This window comes from Myotis yumanensis, unplaced genomic scaffold (assembly GCF_028538775.1).
Source record: "Myotis yumanensis isolate MYYU_CA2020_CCGP unplaced genomic scaffold, mMyoYum1.0.hap1 SCAF_8, whole genome shotgun sequence".
Lineage (NCBI taxonomy): Eukaryota > Metazoa > Chordata > Mammalia > Chiroptera > Vespertilionidae > Myotis > Myotis yumanensis.
In genome coordinates, this window is record NW_027223759.1 from 18,557,891 (window position 1) to 18,578,045 (window position 20,155).

Below are 20,155 nucleotides of genomic sequence, written 5' to 3' on the forward strand. Positions count from 1 at the left end.
CCGCTTTGCACGCGCACCGCCGCACCACCGTACCTTTAAATTTTCCACACTGCGCCTCCTCTGGGCCTCGTAATGCTGTTGTTTTTCCTTCTAGTTGAAGAGTCTCTCCTCAGCCAGCCTTCCTGTGGTTCTGGGTGATGTCCGTTCCGTCTTTTAGTTGTATTTTTGAAGTGGTTGTTCGAGGCAGCAAACTCCGGTGTTTACCTATGCCGCCATCTTGGTTTCTCCTCCCTCTGGGGATTAATAGTCTGATGGCTGTTTCTCTGTCTTTGGATCTGTCCCTGTACATCAGTCTATGTTGTTCTCTATAATCCACAAATGAGTGAGATCATGTGGTATTTATCTTTCTCTGACTGGCTAATTTCACTTAGCATAATGCTCTCCAGTTCCATCCATGCTGTTGCAAATGGCAAGAGTTCCTTCCTTTTTACCGCAGTATAGTATTCCATTGTGTAGATGTACCCCTGAGTGACTTTTAATGGTAATTTTAACCATTCACAATCATGCTTTATCTATAGGCTTCTAATAATTTTAATGTATTTCTGACATGATTAATTCCTTTAGTTCACAACCATCCTCCTCCACCACCACCACCAAACCAAGTCCTATAAAATTTTATCACAACTGCTCGGCCAGTGTGGCTCACTGGTTGAGCATCGACCTATGAACCAGGAAGTCACAGTTTGATCCCCAGTCAGGCCACATGCTCGGGTTGCAGGCTCTATCCCCAGTGGGGGTTGTGTGGAAGGCAGCCAACCAATGGTTCTCTTGCATCATTGATATTTCTATCTCTCTCTCCCTCTCCCTTCCTCTCTGAAATAAATAAAAATATATTGTAAAAAAACACTTTATCACAACCACCTCTGCAACCAGATTACACTTCAATAAGAGAAATAAGCTAAATATTCTTTTAAACAGTCTTATGCTTCCAATTGTATACTTTTTGAATTTTTTTCAAAAAGTTCTCACTAAGTATGCAATGATGATGATGATAGTTATAATATTGTATATATTTTTATGTGCTTCACAGTAGCTGTGAAGTTGGTAATGCTGTTATTCCCATTTTGTAGATTAAGAAACTAAGGCACATCAAGGTTATATAATTTTCCAAAGATTCCCAGCTAGTAAGTAAAGCATTTAAGACTAGAATTCAAGTAGTATGGTTATAAGGAACTTGCTTTTAACCATGCTACCATACCACCCAAACAAAGCCAACTAAGTGAAATATTATTTTCTATTTTTTTTTCTAATTTAGAGTTCTTCAACTTGTATGAACATTGTTATCTTAAACTTCACCAAATTAAAATAGGAAACTGAATACTACTGTGATCCTTGTCACTCTGAGGTTTGAATTCATATAACAAATCTTATAGGCTGTTACCATATCCTCCTGGCACTCTATGAACAATGCCAATAGCAGTCACCACATAAATAATGATGCCATGAGGTACTGATGTATGGACCAAACATCCAGGCTTTCCACAGGTATGGATACAAAATAAATGTACATTTTTTATAAACATTAGGAGAACTCTGTGTAACAAGTCTATAATAGCATGTTCTAATAGTCTGGTGTTAGCTTCCAAAGTCTCACAAAGGATATATTTGACAATTTTTCAGTAGTTACTCAATTATTCCAGTCATTAAGTTACTGGTTCTCATCATATGTTTTCCACTTTAAAGCATCATGGAGCAATCTACTGTTTCCAAAATTCTGGTACATCTCCTCCAATTCTCCAAGAATCCTCAAAAATCACAGACAGGGACAATGGATTTCAGCATCAAGATCTTGAGAAGTTAACCACTTTGAAAACAATGTATATCGCCATGTTTCCATTCTAATACCAAGAAGGATTATTGGAACTCTAGTCACCTAAGCCAATATTTAAGAGTCTCCTTTTACTCTATTAATTATAAATATATATATCAGAAAAGCCATTTGAAATTTGGGGGCAGCTGGGGCAACGTTTGGATTTGCCATGCAAATGTATTCAGTGATAGCAGGAACTATAGATAAAATGCCAGGTTTCTGCTTAAAAAGGGTCCCATATTTGTTATTCAAAACACTAAGCTGGGGGTATAGGGATTCATAATAGTCATATACTCAGATCATCGAATATATTCAGTAACAAATTAATTTGACCTTGAAACCTAATTTCAATTAAGATTTCTGTAAAGGTGCATAAGGTATATATAGTGGATGTTACTTTATGTTCCAAACCTTTTGTAGAAGTAAAATATTCCTTGACATTTCTAGGAATAGATTTTCCTGGTATAAAATTTTAGGATGGTGTCATTTAATCATCTTCCCAAATCTCTGGCTGTTAAAGCCATGTAGCAGACATAATTCACATGTTACTCTGCAAAAAGTTAGTAAGAGTAATTTTCCCCAAGTACTTATTTCAGTGTCCTCTGTTCCGCTAAGGATAACTTTATTGTTTAATCTTTGGTTTTACCAGGATGTTTTCAGATTTAATCTATAGTTTTGATATTGAAGAGTCTGATAAAGGGAAATCTGTACCCAGCTCAGTGCTTAAGATGTAAAGATTTATTCAAAGCACCAAACCTTTCACAGTTGTATGCTGTTGGGTAGGAAGGATTTTTAAAGTCTGAAATTATTGTCCAAGTAACTCATTGCTCACTCCTAGGAAACTTCTCAATGTTTAAGCAATGTGTTTTCAGGGCAGTGAAGGAAGTCACATTGGGCAAGGAAAGAGGGTGTCTGAACTGGAGAGCATGTGAAAGAGGACGGCAAGAGGCAGAGGGGCTGTGGAGGGAGGCCAATGGGTTAAACTTGATGGACTGTTAAGAGGGGAAGGAGAGGGGCCCAAGAGGCTTAAAATGAGAAGAAATAAGACTGAAACAGACATTATTTGAAAACAAAAGACTGAATAAAAAGAAAAGCGGAAATAACTTGTTTCAGACAAGAGATTCTGGGCCAAGAAGGGACAAATGAATGTGGTATATGAATAAAGCCAGTTTCAGGAAAATGTAGTATCTGCCAATGGCTAGGGTGACATTTTTATTTTTCTAATTTATGTTTCTGATTACTCAAAATCCTTTCAAAAACAGGCATAAAAAGAAAGAAAGGAAGGAAGGAAGAGAGGGAGGGAGGGAGGCTGGAAGGAGGAAGGGAAGAAGGAAGGAAGGAAGGAAGGAAGGAAGGAAGGAAGGAAGGAAGGAAGGAAGGAAGGAAGGAAGGAAGGAAGGAAGGAAGGGAGGAAGGAAGGAAAGAAAGCAGGCATACGTTAGCCAGGAAGCCTTGCGGCCTTAGCTCTTATACAGAATGTTTCTCAGGATTCCAGTCCACACACATCCAACCTCCACCAATGTCAGGCAGAAGCCCTAGGGCCTTTGCAGGACCAGTATCTGTCAGTGCTTTACCCAGATACCAGGGGTGGCTACCAGCCTCCAAGGCTTGAAGATGCCGAGCTCCAGGAACGTGAGCCGCGTGCCAACCTAACCTCAGCCTACTACAGCTTTCTACTAACTCACATCTGCGGCTCCATAACAATCTCTTTCTGCACTTACCACCCTAGTTAGTGAAATCTCCTTCTTAGCAGGAAATACCTACACTGTATAAATCAATTATGTAGTTGCTAATGGTTATTCCTGAGGATCTGGATGCATGAAGAATGTACAAATCACTGAAAAATAAACTCCTCAGAGGGGAGTGCACAGAATAGCATTCTTGCTCTTGTTTGAATTAGGATGGTAATCTTCATCAGTCTTCACTGGGAATCTAGTCGTCCAACAGATCTTTCTCAAAGATCACAGTTACTTTGAGGGAAACGTTTTGCATGGGAACATGTAGGGGGTCTTTGAGGCTTTTAATGCCAGAATCAGTCCATTGGAGTCACACAGATCAGCCCCTCCTTCAGCAGGAAGAAAGGATCACAGCTGAGGAAGGACAGGGTATGGAAGCGATGATACCAGTGGCTCCTTTTTCTCTCATATTAGCAAGAAATGCGGGCCAAGTCCTTCTGTGCTTTAAGAAGGCTGTGCATAGCCACTACTTTGCAGTTAATCAAGGAAAGGGGGCCACCTGACAATTTTGTGTGGGAAGGTAAAATATCATAACGGAACAGTATAGCTGCAAGAATGTCCATCTCTCTCACTGTTTCCTCATTAAACATTTCCTCCATCAGATAGTGCGCTGTGGTTTCACAGCTTTTCCTTCATGTACTGAGATTATTCAGTGGAGAAGCTTCAGGAATATCTCAGCTTTAGGGACAATCCGGTAAATTCTCCTGAAATGCTTAACACAATTCACCACCTGGTAAAGCCCTTAACTCTGCCCTTTAACAAACTTATCACCATGTTAAGAAATAGCAATGTTTTCCCACAGATTCTGTGCATACTTTTCTTATTCCTACTAACTTTGAAATTAAAATAATTCTTAAAGCATAAAGCAAATATAAATTTACTTTTAAAATAATTAGTTGAAAGATTTCCACCACCACCCCATCCCCCCAGGCTGCCTGAGTCCAGGAGCACTGATATTACCCAAATTTTCAAGTTCCAGAAGAAATAAGAGCAGACAATGGTATGGGCACTAGCCACTGAGACAAAGGCAGAGGGCTTTAACTAACACAGTCTGGAAGGGAGAGACTGGGGCCTAGAGATGGAGGCAGAATTATCTGGAAACAAATGGCTTGATTTGAGATACACAGACCTGCATAACTTCTAAGACCTCCAAGTTGTCATCCCAGAATTCGGAACCTCTGTTTCATGAGAAAGGAGAGCTAGAGCCTGTAAAGAATGTGAAAGTCATAGAGGGGCCACTGCTTAAGATTATCTGTGGTATAAGCAGTTTCTAAAAGGAAACAAAACCCCAGACTCACTCTCGATCGGTAAGTACTTTGAAGACAAAAATAGCTTTCTGATTTATTTTTCTTTTTCAATTACAATTTACAATAAATTTATTTTCCCCCTACATGAATCATTTTTCAGCTCTATTTTTAGAGTCGTTGACTCTTAAAAAGTGGCTTTATAAGTCAAGAATGGCTTTTTTAAGCCAATGGATTTTAGTTCATTCATAAAAGTCAGCAGGCAAGATGCGAGGTATTCACTAAATCTTCCAAGAGGCAGTGCCTGGGGGTTTGCATCCCAAATGCGATCTCCTCTAAAATTCACATGGAAAAAAAAGTCATTTAGTGTCTAGGTTAGCTGGGAACAAAAGAGTTCATAAAAAAGGTAAGAATGTCCATTTACCGTGTTCTTGTTTCTCAGTAATTTTCTTTAGGAAGAAAAATGATGAATGGCAAAAACTTACTTCACATGTTCCAGTCTCATTCCTCTTTATGAGAGGAAGGCAGAGCAATCAGCACATCTGGAAACAAAACCAGGAGGTGAAATATCAGTTGTCCAAAATGGTCTTTGGGAAGTAGGAGCATAGGCAGGAAAATCAGACATGAATGCCCAGTTGCTCCTGGCAACCTAAGATGCACATGGCAACCTACCGTGGCTTGGATGTCTAGGTTGCCTTCCATTGGGGAAGAATGATCATACACATGGTAATGGAGTTAATACAGTAAAGCCAATATAAACACTAATGTTTTGTCTTCTGACAGCATATGAATGTGCAAGCATTAAGTTATAGGAGAAAAGGGGCTAATTTTAGATTTGTTCCTAGCCCTCTCCATGTGAATGGTGTCGCTGTGAGCCCAGCAATGAAGTTCACTGTGTTGTAGCAGACTGCGCAGTTCCTGAGTGTGTCAACCCAGTCTATGAACCAGAGCAATGTTGTCCTGTCTGCAAAAATGGTAAGACCATACTGCATTAGCTTTCAAAGAGGGGTTAGCGCCAAATACAAATATTTCACCTCTGCACACCATTCAATGCAAGAGCCCTCTCAGATCGGCCTGTGGTTTTTCAACGTGGGCCTGGCCAATTTATATTTTTATCCCACCCTAAAGTGGAAATAAACCAGCAACGGGTGAATCATGAAGTATTCAATTGGGGGAACTAAAGCTTTTATAAGCCAACTTTGTTGTGATGCCTATTATTTATTGTTGATTGATAAGGAGGATATTGGAAAGGATAAGTACTGTCTTTCCGTAGTGACTGAATTTCTCTCTCGTGGAGGCTATGAAGCGGTTTACCTATTTCATCGTGCATAACCCAGAGTAGAGAGGATAAATGCCAGGTATTTTGCTTTTGGTATAGATAGGACTTTAGGTTTAATATTATCAAATAAATACAAAATTCAATTATCAATGCACCTAAGTTGAAGTAAGAAAACACTAGAAACTCTAGGGCTTTTATTCTAGGATTTTTTACCATGGAATCTTGCTCTCATAGGAATTGTTATAGAGGGGAATTTGGTTGATAAGATCTTTTTGGCCCCCATGCAATGGAAAGGTAGAAATTACTACAGCATTACCCAAAATCAAGGTGATGCTGCAGAGAAGAAAATGCCAGGCCATAAACCCGGAACAGCATGTCAGCTAAGCCAATATCATGCTCTTCTTACTGGTCATGTACTACCCAATAATAAACCTTTGCTGGATAACACTCCACAAATGTCCCCTCTTGGCATTAAAATCTACTTGAAAAAGTGGTTCTAGCTCTTAATTAAGGTGAGGTCACTCTAACGTTGAATCCCCATGCCCTCTCTTGAGTTCGCAGGGCTCATCATCCTCCATTACACATTTTTGGGGACCTGAACTTGGCATGATGTTAGTTCACATACTAATGTTTTGCTTTGCAGAATTATAATTATTAAAGAGGAATATCAGGTTATTTAGTTAAAGAAAACTCAAAAGCAGCCTGATGGATTTTATAGTAATGTTATGTTTTAGTATCTTTGCAAAGGGCTTACAAAGAATCCTATGACATTTTATCAGGCCCAGTTTTTACTCTTTCTGATCATATAAAGCCAATGAGTTGAATATTAAACTGCTCACCTGGCTTCTCTTTTTCTCCTTTTCCCTATCATCCAGCTGACCTGTGTCATAGTAACCATCTCTTCGACGTGGAATGTGGAAAGAAATATTCCTCTGGCATTCTAATCTATCTAATATAGACAAAGATGTAAAATTTAAGACTTTATATTTTTAAAGGGATTTTGAAGAAATTGGGAAAAGTACAGGGAGAACCATACAATGATTTAATGGTTGAAAAATAGGACCTATGAGGACAGACTGAAGGAGTTAGCATAATTTTTCCTGGAGAAGAGAAGACTCAAGGGAAAGCTAACTGTCATAAAGTATATGAATGGTTAGTGTAAAGTGGAAGGGGACCTGTTATTTTTCATTTTCTCCAAGGACAGAAGGAAGAAAAAAATCAGCTACCTAATCAATCTTTAAAATTAGGATTGACAAGTCTTTGACTGAACATTTTTTTTCTCTCTCTAGAAGCAACTGTCTAAATAGGTCCTTGTGGATCCTCTCTTCCCTAAGTGGCCCTGGTTGGCTTTGTTTTTACATTTAGGGTAAATGAAATTATGCTTACAGTTAAAATCTCTTGTCTGGACATACTCAGAGTACTCACAGAATTAAACCATACAAGACCATGCATTTAAAGTAGAGTTTTTACACATGCGTCTGCCACATCTCCCTGCTACCCCACACCAAAGCCTATAATATATCCAGGGGTAATTTCCATGTCAGATGTTAAATCAGCCATTACAAACTAGTCATACGTAATCTGTCGCCAAGGTTATCCTAGTTCAATCTATTACTTGCCAGAGTGTGAATTTGTCTTGAAATGAAACCCTCTTTGTACAAAAACAATGAATGAACTTGAATTGTTCTATTAGTTCAATTTGTAATCCATTAATATTCCTGAAGATTATATGTTGACAGAACAAGAAATATTAGTAAAGTTTTCCAAATTTTAGTTCATGAAACACTACAAAACAACCACTTCTGTTTTCTCTTACCATTTCCCAGTAAATGTTTTTTCTTTTTTAAATAAAGGAAATGAGCCTAAATTAGAGTTAACAGAAATACTAGCTCTTGTTGTACTATAACATTATGACATCTTTTTATAATTATTAAATCCCAGTAATTAGTCACTTGTGCCCAAAAGTACAGTATAATCATTGCTAAGAGGAGCATACTAAGGACCACTAGAGAATGCCTATGACCACCAGTGTTACCAGTATTTTATTGAGACAACAGACTAAGCCTCGTCTTGCTTGCCCTCATTGGAGGCCTAGCCCAGAAAACAGAAACAGGTCACCCACGTAAAGAAAAGGTGAAGGGAAATAGATGTTTACTATGACAAAATAGATCTAGAATTGTTGCCTAAATTTCCAATACATGATAATACTGTCTCATTCTATATGACAAGACTATTTTGTTCATTATAATGTAAGCTATTTTTAAAGTATACTACTATTTCCTTATATGTAAAAAACAAGATTAAAATCAACCCTGTGGAAAAATGTAGAAGCACTAGATCTTAATTTGTAAATAGTCCTATCACATTTTATACATTTTAAAATTCTTCATAAATATTGAAAATTTTCAGTGTGCATAAATGCTGATTATCTTGGCTGCCAAATACTAGATTTTGCATACTAGATTTTTCTGCTTTCCTGAATTATAATTTGCCAAGAGCAAGAGGCATTAAAGATATAAAATGAAAGTTTAAAGCAATAGAATCTACCACACCTAATATTAAAACTCAATATTCAGCTAATATAAAAATCTTTTTTCTCAGATTATTTAAGTACAAACAAAGCAAAGAAGTACATGGACATGTATGGTTTTTCAGAAAACAGTAGTTGCCAGTGAAAATGTAACAATTATCTTTGGATGCAAGTATTTTAAAAAAATATTATGAAGTACAAAGTAATATGTCCCCTAAATAAACAATGATAGCCCATCTGTAATCTCCATAATGTAATTTTTATGAATTGATTTAATTACATATACTTGTAACATTTTTCTCATAGGATGTTTGGGAAAAAAAGAAAAATTTCAATTTATTACCTCAAGCAAGCTTTTCAATGGTTATCAATGAATATAGCCATGCCATAAAATATAGTCTTTTATATTAAAGTTAGTTTAGCAACAAATAAAGACTCTCAATTTGGTCAGAATAAAATAGAAACATTAAGGAAACACAAGCCAGGAGGAGTAAGAGGACAGTAATTATTTATTTGGGGAAGATTGGGGGAATTAACATGGGAACATAGAAATGTATTGTTTTTAAAAGTATCATTAAACATTTGTTTCTCCCTGCTCTATACACCTGCAAGAGCTAGTAATCCAAAAGGCTCCTGAAATGTATAACATTGCCAGACTGTTCTTCTGTCCCCAAGATAATATTACTTTGACCTATCTTTCAGTCCCAGTCCTTTCCATGTGAATTAGTGAATACGCCTCATGCTTTTTTGTTTGTTTTTATATTATGAAAAAAAAATAGATTAGCACAGCATCTGCTTGAAGAAAACATTCTACCTCAGAGTATCATATATATATTTCAAATATTTGGTAACTGATCATACATTTGACTCCTAAAATATATGATCATCGGGGCATCAGAACCACAAACTGCATTTTTTACATTTCATCAGCCAGTATGTCCGCCAGCTCTATGTTTTCGCTGGGATATATATTCAGTCATTATTCATGGTTTTGAAGGAAAAGTCACTTCATGAAAAATTGTAATAGACAGGAAACACCCACAAAATCCTCCACACACACGAAGTGAGGCATTTTCATATCCTTTCTAACTAAGCTAAAGTTGTCATAAGCCCTGTTCAAATATTTAATTCCATATCCCTGACTCTCTCCTAGTTTAGTAGGGAAACAAATAAAGCAGGAAACTTACTAGCCAAAAGGTCAACCGGAAAGAATATAATAAAGGGAGGGGCAGATAGGAGAGGGGGCGGGGGACTTTACAAGCATCAGATGCCTTTTAGAGGTTCTTGGGAGAAAAGGTTTGACACACATGTTAGTTAATATCCCTCATATCCGTAGAGCTCCTTGAAATAAGAGGAAAACAGTTCCACAGGGAGGACAGAAAGGAGCAAAGGGCATATAAAGGAAATTCACAGAAGAAAACCAAATGTGTGGTAAATACATGGCAATTCACTTAAATTCACAAGGGATCAAGGAGTTAGAAATTAAAGAGATTCCAATATTGTAATGATAATATTTGAGATTGATGATGTTGGCAAACATATTAAGGGCTGAGAATGTTAGAACAATTGTTAAGGTGGTTTCCACCACAATTTTCATGTGACTTAGGGGAAAGGAGGCAATTCCAGCTCTTGTACTTTGCCCCACATTCATGCCCTAAATTTTCACTGCATTTTCAGAGTGGAAAGGTGAGAGAAAATGTAATAGACCTTCAATGAAGTAATGAAACCTATTTCAGCCTTTAAAAATACCTTACTGACATTTTGTACTGCTGTGTAAAATAAGCAAGCAGTGTATAGTAGATTACATATCATTTTATACATAATATAATAATGTATCCTATCTATAATGCATACCTTTTAAGTAATGTATCCTATCTATAATGCATACCTAAATATATATATATTTAAACATTTTACTGTTAACAGATATATAATTTTAAATAAATATTAAATTTGTACATAGGAAAAGAGCTAAATGGCTACACAATAGAATATCAACAATGATTCAATGGTTACTTATAGGGAGTAGTAATGAGAAGGTAAAGACAAGAGATAATCTCTTTAGAACTTTAAATCCTTAAAAATTGAGTTAATAAAAACAACAGAAAAGTACATAGCATTCACAAACAAATTACAGATGTTTAAAAGATATGAAACTGTTAAACCTCACTAATAAATTAGATTAATTTTTATTTTTTTAATTGTGCAATTTTAAAAATATTGATTTGAGAGAAAGGAAGGGAGAGAGAGAAACATCAATGCAAGAGAGAAACATCAATCAGTTGCCTCTACACACATCCAGACTAGGGATGGAACCCTCAACCTGGCTATGTGCCCTGACCAGGAATCGAACTGCCACTTCTTGGTGTACAGGATTGTGCTCCAACCAATTGAGCTACACAGGCCAAGGCTAATTTTTTTATTATTTTTAAGCCCTTTTTGTTATTTTCGTATGTAACTAGAGCAAGTTCTAGAATAATGCACAGCAAATATTTAACAGAGACCAGAAGAGTAGAAGTGAGAATGTAGAAGCAGGAAACTGACTTTTTACTTTATGGGCCTTTAAATTAAGTGAATTTTCAAGAAACTATTGTACTTTATAATTTGAAAGGTTATAGCAATCCTTTAAAGAAAAGATAAATATAATGTTACTTAAACTCTTCCAGAGGAGAGACAGAACAAAATTTTCCATTTCTTTTTTTTTCCTTGTAGTATAATATTAATACAAACCAAAGATTACACACTAAGAAAAAGGAAGTAGAGGGCAACCTTATTTTTGATTAGTAACAAAAATATTTTTGATTGGTATTAAAATACCAAATCCCCAATCTGAAGCCCTTGGATTATGAATTTTACAGAGGAAATGGGGTTCGTATATGGTACAATATATCACATTGCCAGAGGGTATAGTGAAGCATTCTTCAGTCAATAACATTAACATTTCTACAACAAAATATATAACAACTAGAGGCCTGGTGCATGAATTTGTGTATGGGTGGGGTCCACTGGCCTGCCCTGATGAGGGCCATTGGGCCAGGCCAGCAGGGAGAGGGGATGCAGGAGGTTGACTAACCCAAGGCCACCCAGGAGCACAGTGCAGGAGAAGGCTTTGGTGCCTGTGGCCACAGCGTGAGCACAAGGAAGCAGTGGCTGTGGCACAGGTGGGTGGTTGCACAGTGTTCGGCACAGGTTAGTGAGGGGCAGTGGTGGCGTGCAGGAGTCACAGTGCACCCCCCTCACAGTAGTGTCTATCAAGCAGCCTGCAGAGCTGGGTGGAGTTGGGGGTGGGGGCGTGGCTGCCCCTAGTGCAGGTTCTTCCAGGCAGGCTTTTCCTCAGTTCTCACCCTCTTTGTTGTGCGTTCCTCCCACTTCTTAGCCAGGCTTCCCTTGTGGCAGCTGCATTTGTAATTTGGTGCTCTCAAGGTCTGGAGGAGCACAGCCAAGAACTGAGTCACTCCCCCTGGGGCTCCAGGCCTCAGGGCAGCTCTTGGGCACCTCAGAATGGGAGAGAGGGGTGGGCGGGGGGCGGGGGGGAAATTGGGGGCAGGGCTTGCAGGGGAAAGAGGTCACGGGATTTGGGGAAGATGATTGGGCACTGATAGGGCTGGTTGGCTACCACAGTGTGCATCATAGTGATGGTCACTTCGGTTGTTCTGGTTGTTCTGCCATACAGTCACTGGGCTTTTATATATAGAGATTATACTACAGAGACTGAATAAATATGGAAACTTGCATTATCTTAGGCCAGTTTTCCATCCCAACTGAGTTTTGGTATCAAACTTACCAAAATATTGGGCTTTCAGAGATTGTGGTAAAAGTCTTGTATATTTGTGTTAGCAAACAGAATCTAGCAGTGGGTTAAAATAATTATTTGTTCTGACCAAGTGGAGTTTACAAAAATAGTTCAAAATTAGGAACTCTCTTAATATAATTTATTCTATTAATAAATTGAAGAGAAAGATCATATTATTATTTCTATATATTCATAAAGACATTAGACATAAATTGGCAAAAACTATTGACAAAAACTCTTCATCAAATAAGACTAACTGGATAATTTTTACAAGATAAATTATATCTACCTAAGGCCAAAAAGAGAGAATAATGTTTAAGGAAAACACTGAGTGCATTGTTCATAAAGTCAGGAATAAGACAACGATGTCCACTATTTAAAATTTTAAACAATTAGTAGATATGAACAAGCTAATGTAATTAGAAAAAAGAAAAAGTATCAGAAGAGAAGAACTGGAAAGAAGATAAAACTGTTATATTGACATAGGATATGCTTGTATACTTAAAAATCACTGATCCAGCAATATCACTTCTAAAAATAATTAGTAGGTATCTCTATATATAAAAGCCTAAGCGACCATTACAACCAGACAACCGGCCAACCAACTGGTAGCTATAACACACATTGACCACCAGGGGGCAGACACTTAATGAAGGAGATGCCCCCTGGTTGTCAGTGTGCTCCCATGGCCAATCTCCCGTGGCTGGCCAACCTCTTGTGGTCCCTCCCTCCAGCCAGCTGGATCTGATGGCCCCAATCGGGATTGGGTGGGATGGCCCTGATCAGGAGTCCCCATCCATGCACGAATTAGTGCACTGGGCCTCTAGTATAAAAATGTGTATGTAGAGATTTATTACAGAGTTGTTTATAATAGCAAAAACTTAGAAAACCTAATACTTAAATATTCAACAATGAGGTATTCTTATGAAAAAACTATAGAATATCTATATGAACTGACTACTAAGAGAACATTACAAGTAATAATATTTAAAAAATTAAGAATACCCTGCAAACACACACACACACACACACAAATATATGTTCAGAGTATTAAAATAAGCTAGTAGGCCAGAAGGATGGATAGATATATAGATGATAGATAGATAGATAGATAGATAGATGATAGATAGATAGATAGATAGATAGATAAATAGATGATAATCCTATTTTTTGTTTAAAAAGAATATATACTATATGTATAAAAAAGACTGGAAGAAAATACTTTAAAATGTCAATGGTACTTAACTCTCAGCAGTAGGCTAATGGATGATTTTTACTTTCTTCCCTTTGCTAACCCATATTGTCTATATTTCCTACAACAAACATGTATTATCCTTGTCATTTAAAATTATGATTTAAAAGAGAAAACAGAAAAATTCCTTTAAAAGATTATGTAAATTTTCTCACTACTGTTATAATTTAATTAAATAATCAATGATGTGTTACTTTTCAGAAATTGCACTATAATTCCTTGTTGCAATTTGTACTCTATAAATTAATTAAGCAACTAATAATCCTACCACTTGACTTTCAACTCCTTAACTTAAAATTTCTTATAAAGCATTTGGACAAACCTCATTGCCCATTTTATGCACCTAAGAGGACAATTGCTAAAATGTTCACTTAAGTCTATCCATTGATATTTTCATGAAGCTATCTCGCAGAATCAGCCTTTTAAGTTTGAATATTGGATGCAAGTATCTCACCTTAATTTGATATTTTCTCACTTCCTCTGAGGTAGATAATTAGTAACAAGTGAAACAAAGACATTGAAAACAAACACACTGAAGATGAAAAATTTTCTGGCAACATATTCATTTTCCACAGAGACCCTGAAAATAGTTCATGATGAAAGCACATCCTATCAAAGGCAGTTTCAAAATCTTCACTTCATTGACTCCATAACTGAAGGTCAGAATTATCATATTCATATAGAGTAGATGTCAAAACAGAATAATTATAAATAGCTATTTTAATGAGCCACAAACAATAATTTCCTATTGCTTTCATTAGGCTTCCTCCAAAATATGAAAGGAAATATTGATATTTATGTTGTCTTAAACCAACAGGATTCCTTCTTAATTCATCAGCAAATTAGATTTCAAAAGCACTATTGTACAATGTTGACACAATGGAAAATTAATACCATATTCATATCCTTCTAATCACATCTCTTTTTCACTTATCAGGACTACCCAGTCCTTCAGAAAATAAAGGAAGGCCAACACATGCAAAAACGTGAACTTTTTTTGTTTTCCTCCCCCACATATAGGAAAAGCTTAGGGACTGTATTTTCCCTACAGAAAGCTTTGGAATGTCCAGTCCAGTCCTCCCACAAAGCACACACTTACTCTCATGGAAACAGACATATTCGATAGTTGCACTCATTCCTTCAAGTGCCATGTAGTACTTTATTGTTCAGCTTATCACTCCATAGGGCACTTAAGAGACCAGAGGAAGAGTAACAAGCATGCATGTACTCATTATCTTCTTCCTAAACATTCATATAACCTCAAGGGAATCTGGCTCAAAACTAGCAACTTGGCAAAGTGTTGACTATATCTTCCAGAAATGGTGATGCATTTCTATTCTTAACTTCACCTTCTCGTTTACTTTTGAGCCTCTCTTCAATTATGTTTTTGTATAATATTGCTGACTTTTAGGATTGTATACAGTAATCTCAAATAGAACACCTCTGTGAACCGAGGATGGCAGTTAACAGGGCAATTGGTATCAAGAGGAGCGTCCTTGGGAGCTGGATTGGATTCTTGGAATAATTAATTTAGGTGAGGTCTGACTGGCAAGCCAAGGCATTCAGTCTTGCCAAGATTCATGAAATATGAGAAATAATCCCATCTCTTTAAGGGAGGCTGACGTCATTGGCCATGGGAGAGACCAACTGCTTGGTTTCAGAAGTGTGGGATCACCATCTATTATGACCCCCAGCTCTTCCTTGCATGCTCAGACACCCACATAGCTCTCAGAGGCACCCAAAGGGGTCACTGCTGACCATGAAGGCACAGATCAAGTCTCAGACTCACTGTATCCACACCTCCTTTCTGATGTAGACACATGAGGAAGTTGTCCTCTCTGTACCTCACTTTAACATCGCCATGGAGATGTACAGGCTTTCCAGAGATAGAGGTGCAGAGCAAGCCTTGTCCCCCCACCCCCACCCCCACCTTTCATTCCCACCAATTAATGTAAAGCTTGTGCAGTCAGACAAAAGCCAAACAGAGTTGCAATGTAAACAGTGTGCCTTGACCTTTGAATCTGAATGTCTTCAAAATCATTTGAGCAAGATGAGCCTGGAGGGCCTCGAGGAAGGATTAGTCCATCTTCCTCACAAGTTTCAGAGGTCTGGAGCCAGAGTCTCTAACAGACTCATCCCCCAGGCACAGATGCCCAAATTCCCTTTCTTATAGGTAAGATGGGACCTCTTGATCCTCTACCTCCCTTGACCCTGGGAAAAGAAGGACCCAGAACTCCGGGTGTATCTGAAAAAGTCCTAGCACTTCTTCAGCCAACAGTCACAGCCTCACCCTCACTTTTGGACTTAAGATATTTAGGATAATTTTTCCCTACTGGTCTCAGACACCCCGCACCCCAGAAGCCTAGGATCTCAGTGCCTGGACTGTGATCCTCATACAGTTCTGGGAGCTATGAGGTAACACTCAAAACTACCACTTTCCACTCTGTTCCCTGTTTTTCATTCTCCATAACACCTACTGTTACATGAATAATATAGATTTTACACATTTAGGTTGCTTGTCTCCCCTCTGCACACAAGTATAAATTCCATCAGGCAAAGATTTTTGTCTGTTTTGTTCACTATTGTATCCCCACAATCTACAATATGTTGTAGGTATAAATGCACATTTTTAAATGAATGAACAAACACTCATATTGTTCCTTTGGAAGAGCTGTAATTCAATAGGAAATTTGATTCTCTGGGTCATTTTAAGTTCTCTCTTGAAAAGTACTAGTCTTCTATTTCATAGAGAAGAGTTGTCAGTCATATAGAGAGCCTAGGGTGCCGCATGCAATGGGAAGGGGGTGCCTATTAGAAGATTTATTTCCTAATTGTAGTTGACCACTAAGATTAGTGGTGCATATGTTGATGGAAGGTATATCGAGGTGACTCAGAAAAAACAGGATGATTGCCTGGATAACCAAGTCCAGCTTAACCTTTTACTGCTTCGTAATCTTGTCATGGACCCAGGAAGCGTCTGTTTCTTAAGAGCTAACTTAACTGCATAACGTAATGTACGGAGCACTTTAGTGCAAAATTAATGTCATACTTTAGTCAGTGTTATCCTTAATGATAGATTTTATCTGAAAACGGGGATTGGACTTTTAAGGAAGCCATGAACATTGACTGAATATGTGCTTTGTCAGGGTTTGGTGAAATCAACTGAACTTACCATGACATGAAACAAATTCAGAAATGTGACTTGGTAATGAAGCAGAGGGAGAACAACTGAGTGCAGGACATAATATTTAATTCTGGAAACCCAATTGTGCAGCTGGAAAAGAAATCAGAACTATGGCATAAAACAGGGACAAAGGAAACTTGTAACCAATATCCTCTCTGGGGAACCCTCCAGGGATCGCTGTGGCTGAGGAATGAAGCTCTTGGCAGTAACACCTCTGATATGTAATGTAGCTCTGAGCTGCTTCAGGTCAATCTATCAGAAATGTTAAACCTCTTTGGAAACATCTTTATGGTTGGATACCCCTCAGTTGAGAAAAGGGAAATGGGAAGTTCCTGCACACATATTAGTACTTACGTTGCTTCCATGAGCTTCATTTGTTCAAGTGATGGCACGGAGCAGCCACAAATGCTGCTGCTTCTCAGGGTAGGGAACAACCAACCCTGTCTTCCGTTCCTCTCGCCGTCACTTTTATGGGTTCTGCAGAGAGGTCCATAAAGCAAGACACCTGCCTTCTGGAAGGCTACGCCCAGTCAGTTTCTGGTGTCGTTAAGTAACTAAATAGTCAGCAGTGTTGTGTCCAAATCTTTTCCTGTGTTGGAATTTCAAATAGGGGCAACACATAGAGCAGCAGGGACTGAGGCCATGTGTTGAAGGTGTGGGCTTCTCAGTGTCTTGCATCCTTTGTCCTGCCTGCTTGGATTAGATGATTTCTTTAGTGAAATAAATCAAGCAGAGAAAGACAAATACCATATGGTTTCAATTATATGTGGAATCTAAACACAAACAACAGACGAGGGGGTGGGGGATGGGTATAAAGAGGAAGGGGAAGTAAATAATGTGATGTCATGGTGATAGATGGTTACTAGAATTAGTGGGGTGATCACATTGTAGGGTATAAAAATATAGAATCACTATATTGTATACACAAAACTAATCAATGTAAGATTATATACCAACTATACTTACATAAAAATAAATTTAAAAAAAAAAGAATGGAGATAGATGACAAAGAAAAGCAACATAGGATTAAAGCTGCAGGGCAGAGGAGAGCATGGGAGCCTTTCAAGCCAGAATTCATGCAGCATTATGGTTAAAAAAAAAAGAGAGAGACTTAATTGAATTCTGTTTTCACTCCTAGAAAAGGCAATGGTCCGGTCCCTGGGCTGAGTGAAGTAATCAGCCCCCTATACAGCATCATCTGAGGTACACTAAACACCTTTTCCACCCATCAAAAATAGTGCCCCTTCTGGCCTGCCAATATACATGTCCACATACAAACATTTATGTAAATGAGGGAAATTAGGTTTAAAGATATAAAATAATGTGTCAAATACCTCATTAATGATGTATTTACCTTTCAAATCCAGATTTTTCTGATTCCAAACACTTTGTACTTGCCATAGTGCTGAGGTTATTATTTACGATAAAATAGAATTGACATTTAATAATGGATTTTCTGATTATGTTTTTAGCTAAGTACATTAAAACATTCCTAACTTACCTCCTTAAAAGATTTAGCTGACTAGTAGAATTTTAAGAGAGATTTTTCTCTAGATCTGCAGGGAAAGAAAATTTATATGGCAAGAACAAAAGTAATAAAATATAAAGACTATAAAGTGGTTAATTTTATCACTCAGTTTAATGACAAACACTGAGAACAAGAATTTGCAGTAGAAGAGAAAGAGGCAAGGCAGGAGGAAATTGGTTCATTTGACAAACCACCAAGCACAGCACATAATTGCTGTCTTAAGACTTACAAATCCCTTCTTGGATGTTGAAGATATGAGCTTTATTTTAAGTTGATTTTAGAGAGAGGCGGGGCGGGGGGGGAGAGAGAGAAACATTGATTGGTTGCCTCCCACATACCCCCTGACCAGGGATGGAATCCACAACCCAGGTATGTGCTGTACCCTGGCCAGAAATTGAACCCACCATCTTTGGTGTTAGGGAAGATTCTCTAACCAACTGAGCCACTCTGGCCAGGGCAGAAGATAAGAGCTTTTTAAAAATTAATATTATTCATTGAATCTTCATTAAAGGCATTAAATATGTTTTGCTTAAAAATATTACCAAAATTTTATATTATTTTGATTGAAAGACAATCAGATCTTGGTTTAAATATTTTAAATAAATAAATTTAATAAATATTTTCAGAACAAAAAATAATCATTTTTTAAACTTCTATCTTATTGTGACTGTCACAAACATCAAATATTGTATTTTACTACTGAATTCAACCAATGATGAAAAATACACAAAATAAAATAAGCCTAAGAGAACATTCCATACATATTGTGCAGATAACTCTGTCAAATAGTAAGAAGCAACCAATTAGCTCCAATGTGACCCATGCAGTCAATTCATCCTGATGTGAAAACTGGGTCCACTTCAAATTCATACTTCCTCAATAAAAACTCTTTAAAGGATCATGGATATATTGTATTTGAGATGAAAATAAAATCTACATAGCATTTGAGGTCTCTATATTCCCTTAGGGATAACTAGAAGTAAAACATCACCTTGAAAGGCATTAGGACAAAAAAATAAATTTTCCAGAACTGCTCTGCATTCATTTCAGCTATTTAAAATTTCCTACATTTAAGCAAAATGTAAACTTTATTTCATTCCTTTTGAAGAAAGGCCTAAGATAGAATCTTGGCTGTACAAATGAATACTCATGATATGATTATTTTTCTTTATAGCATGGTTGTAAAGAATAGAAACAGAATTGATTTTCCCTATGTCTCAGCATTCTTCAAGCATCTAGGGAAATTACAGCCAACCTTTAAACAGGGTTTGACTTTTTTAAAAAAAAGGCAAAAGGAAAATGATGTTACACTCAAGTCCTCAAATAAACTATTAATATTTACAAAACATTATGGTGATACTATGCATACAGGTATGGACCCGTTACAGAATAGATATAGTTCTAAGAAAAGGATTGGACTACAGGCTCTATAAATGAATTTTTCCCCCAAAATTATTTTCTAGATAAAATTGGAAATCAAAGGAGAATAGAACTTTAAAGCTGAAAGTGACCTTGGAAATGAGCTGATAGAAATCTTATTTTATACTTGGAGAAAACCCAAGGCTGGAAGGTGAAAGTGAACTGTTCAAAATGTTATCGCAGAAGGAGCTGGGACTAGAACTCAGCTCTGCTCACTTTCAGGGAGCCCATGTTTTCAACTAAATAAATACATACTCTGTGTTGTCCCAAAGGTATTTGTTGGTTTGTTTTTATTTAACAGAAATACTTGTACATTTTTATGACAAGTATTTTATATAATTTAATTTGTTTTTATATGCTGCTTGGGGTGGAGTGCCAAT

General features: G+C 37.3%; 1 protein-coding gene across 2 annotated transcripts in view; it reads left to right on the forward strand.

Moving 5' to 3' along the window:
- The window catches only part of VWC2L (von Willebrand factor C domain containing 2 like), a 147,010-nt gene that overhangs the window by 24,078 nt on the left and 102,777 nt on the right, over window positions 1-20,155 (forward strand). The window contains exon 3 of one of the 2 annotated variants that reach the window (XM_070423300.1): window positions 5,636-5,765. The exons of the other annotated variant lie outside the window; for it this stretch is intronic. Coding sequence (XP_070279401.1) covers window positions 5,636-5,765 — 130 coding nt within the window. The remainder of the gene's footprint in view (window positions 1-5,635; window positions 5,766-20,155) is intronic. 2 annotated transcript variants of the gene reach the window in all.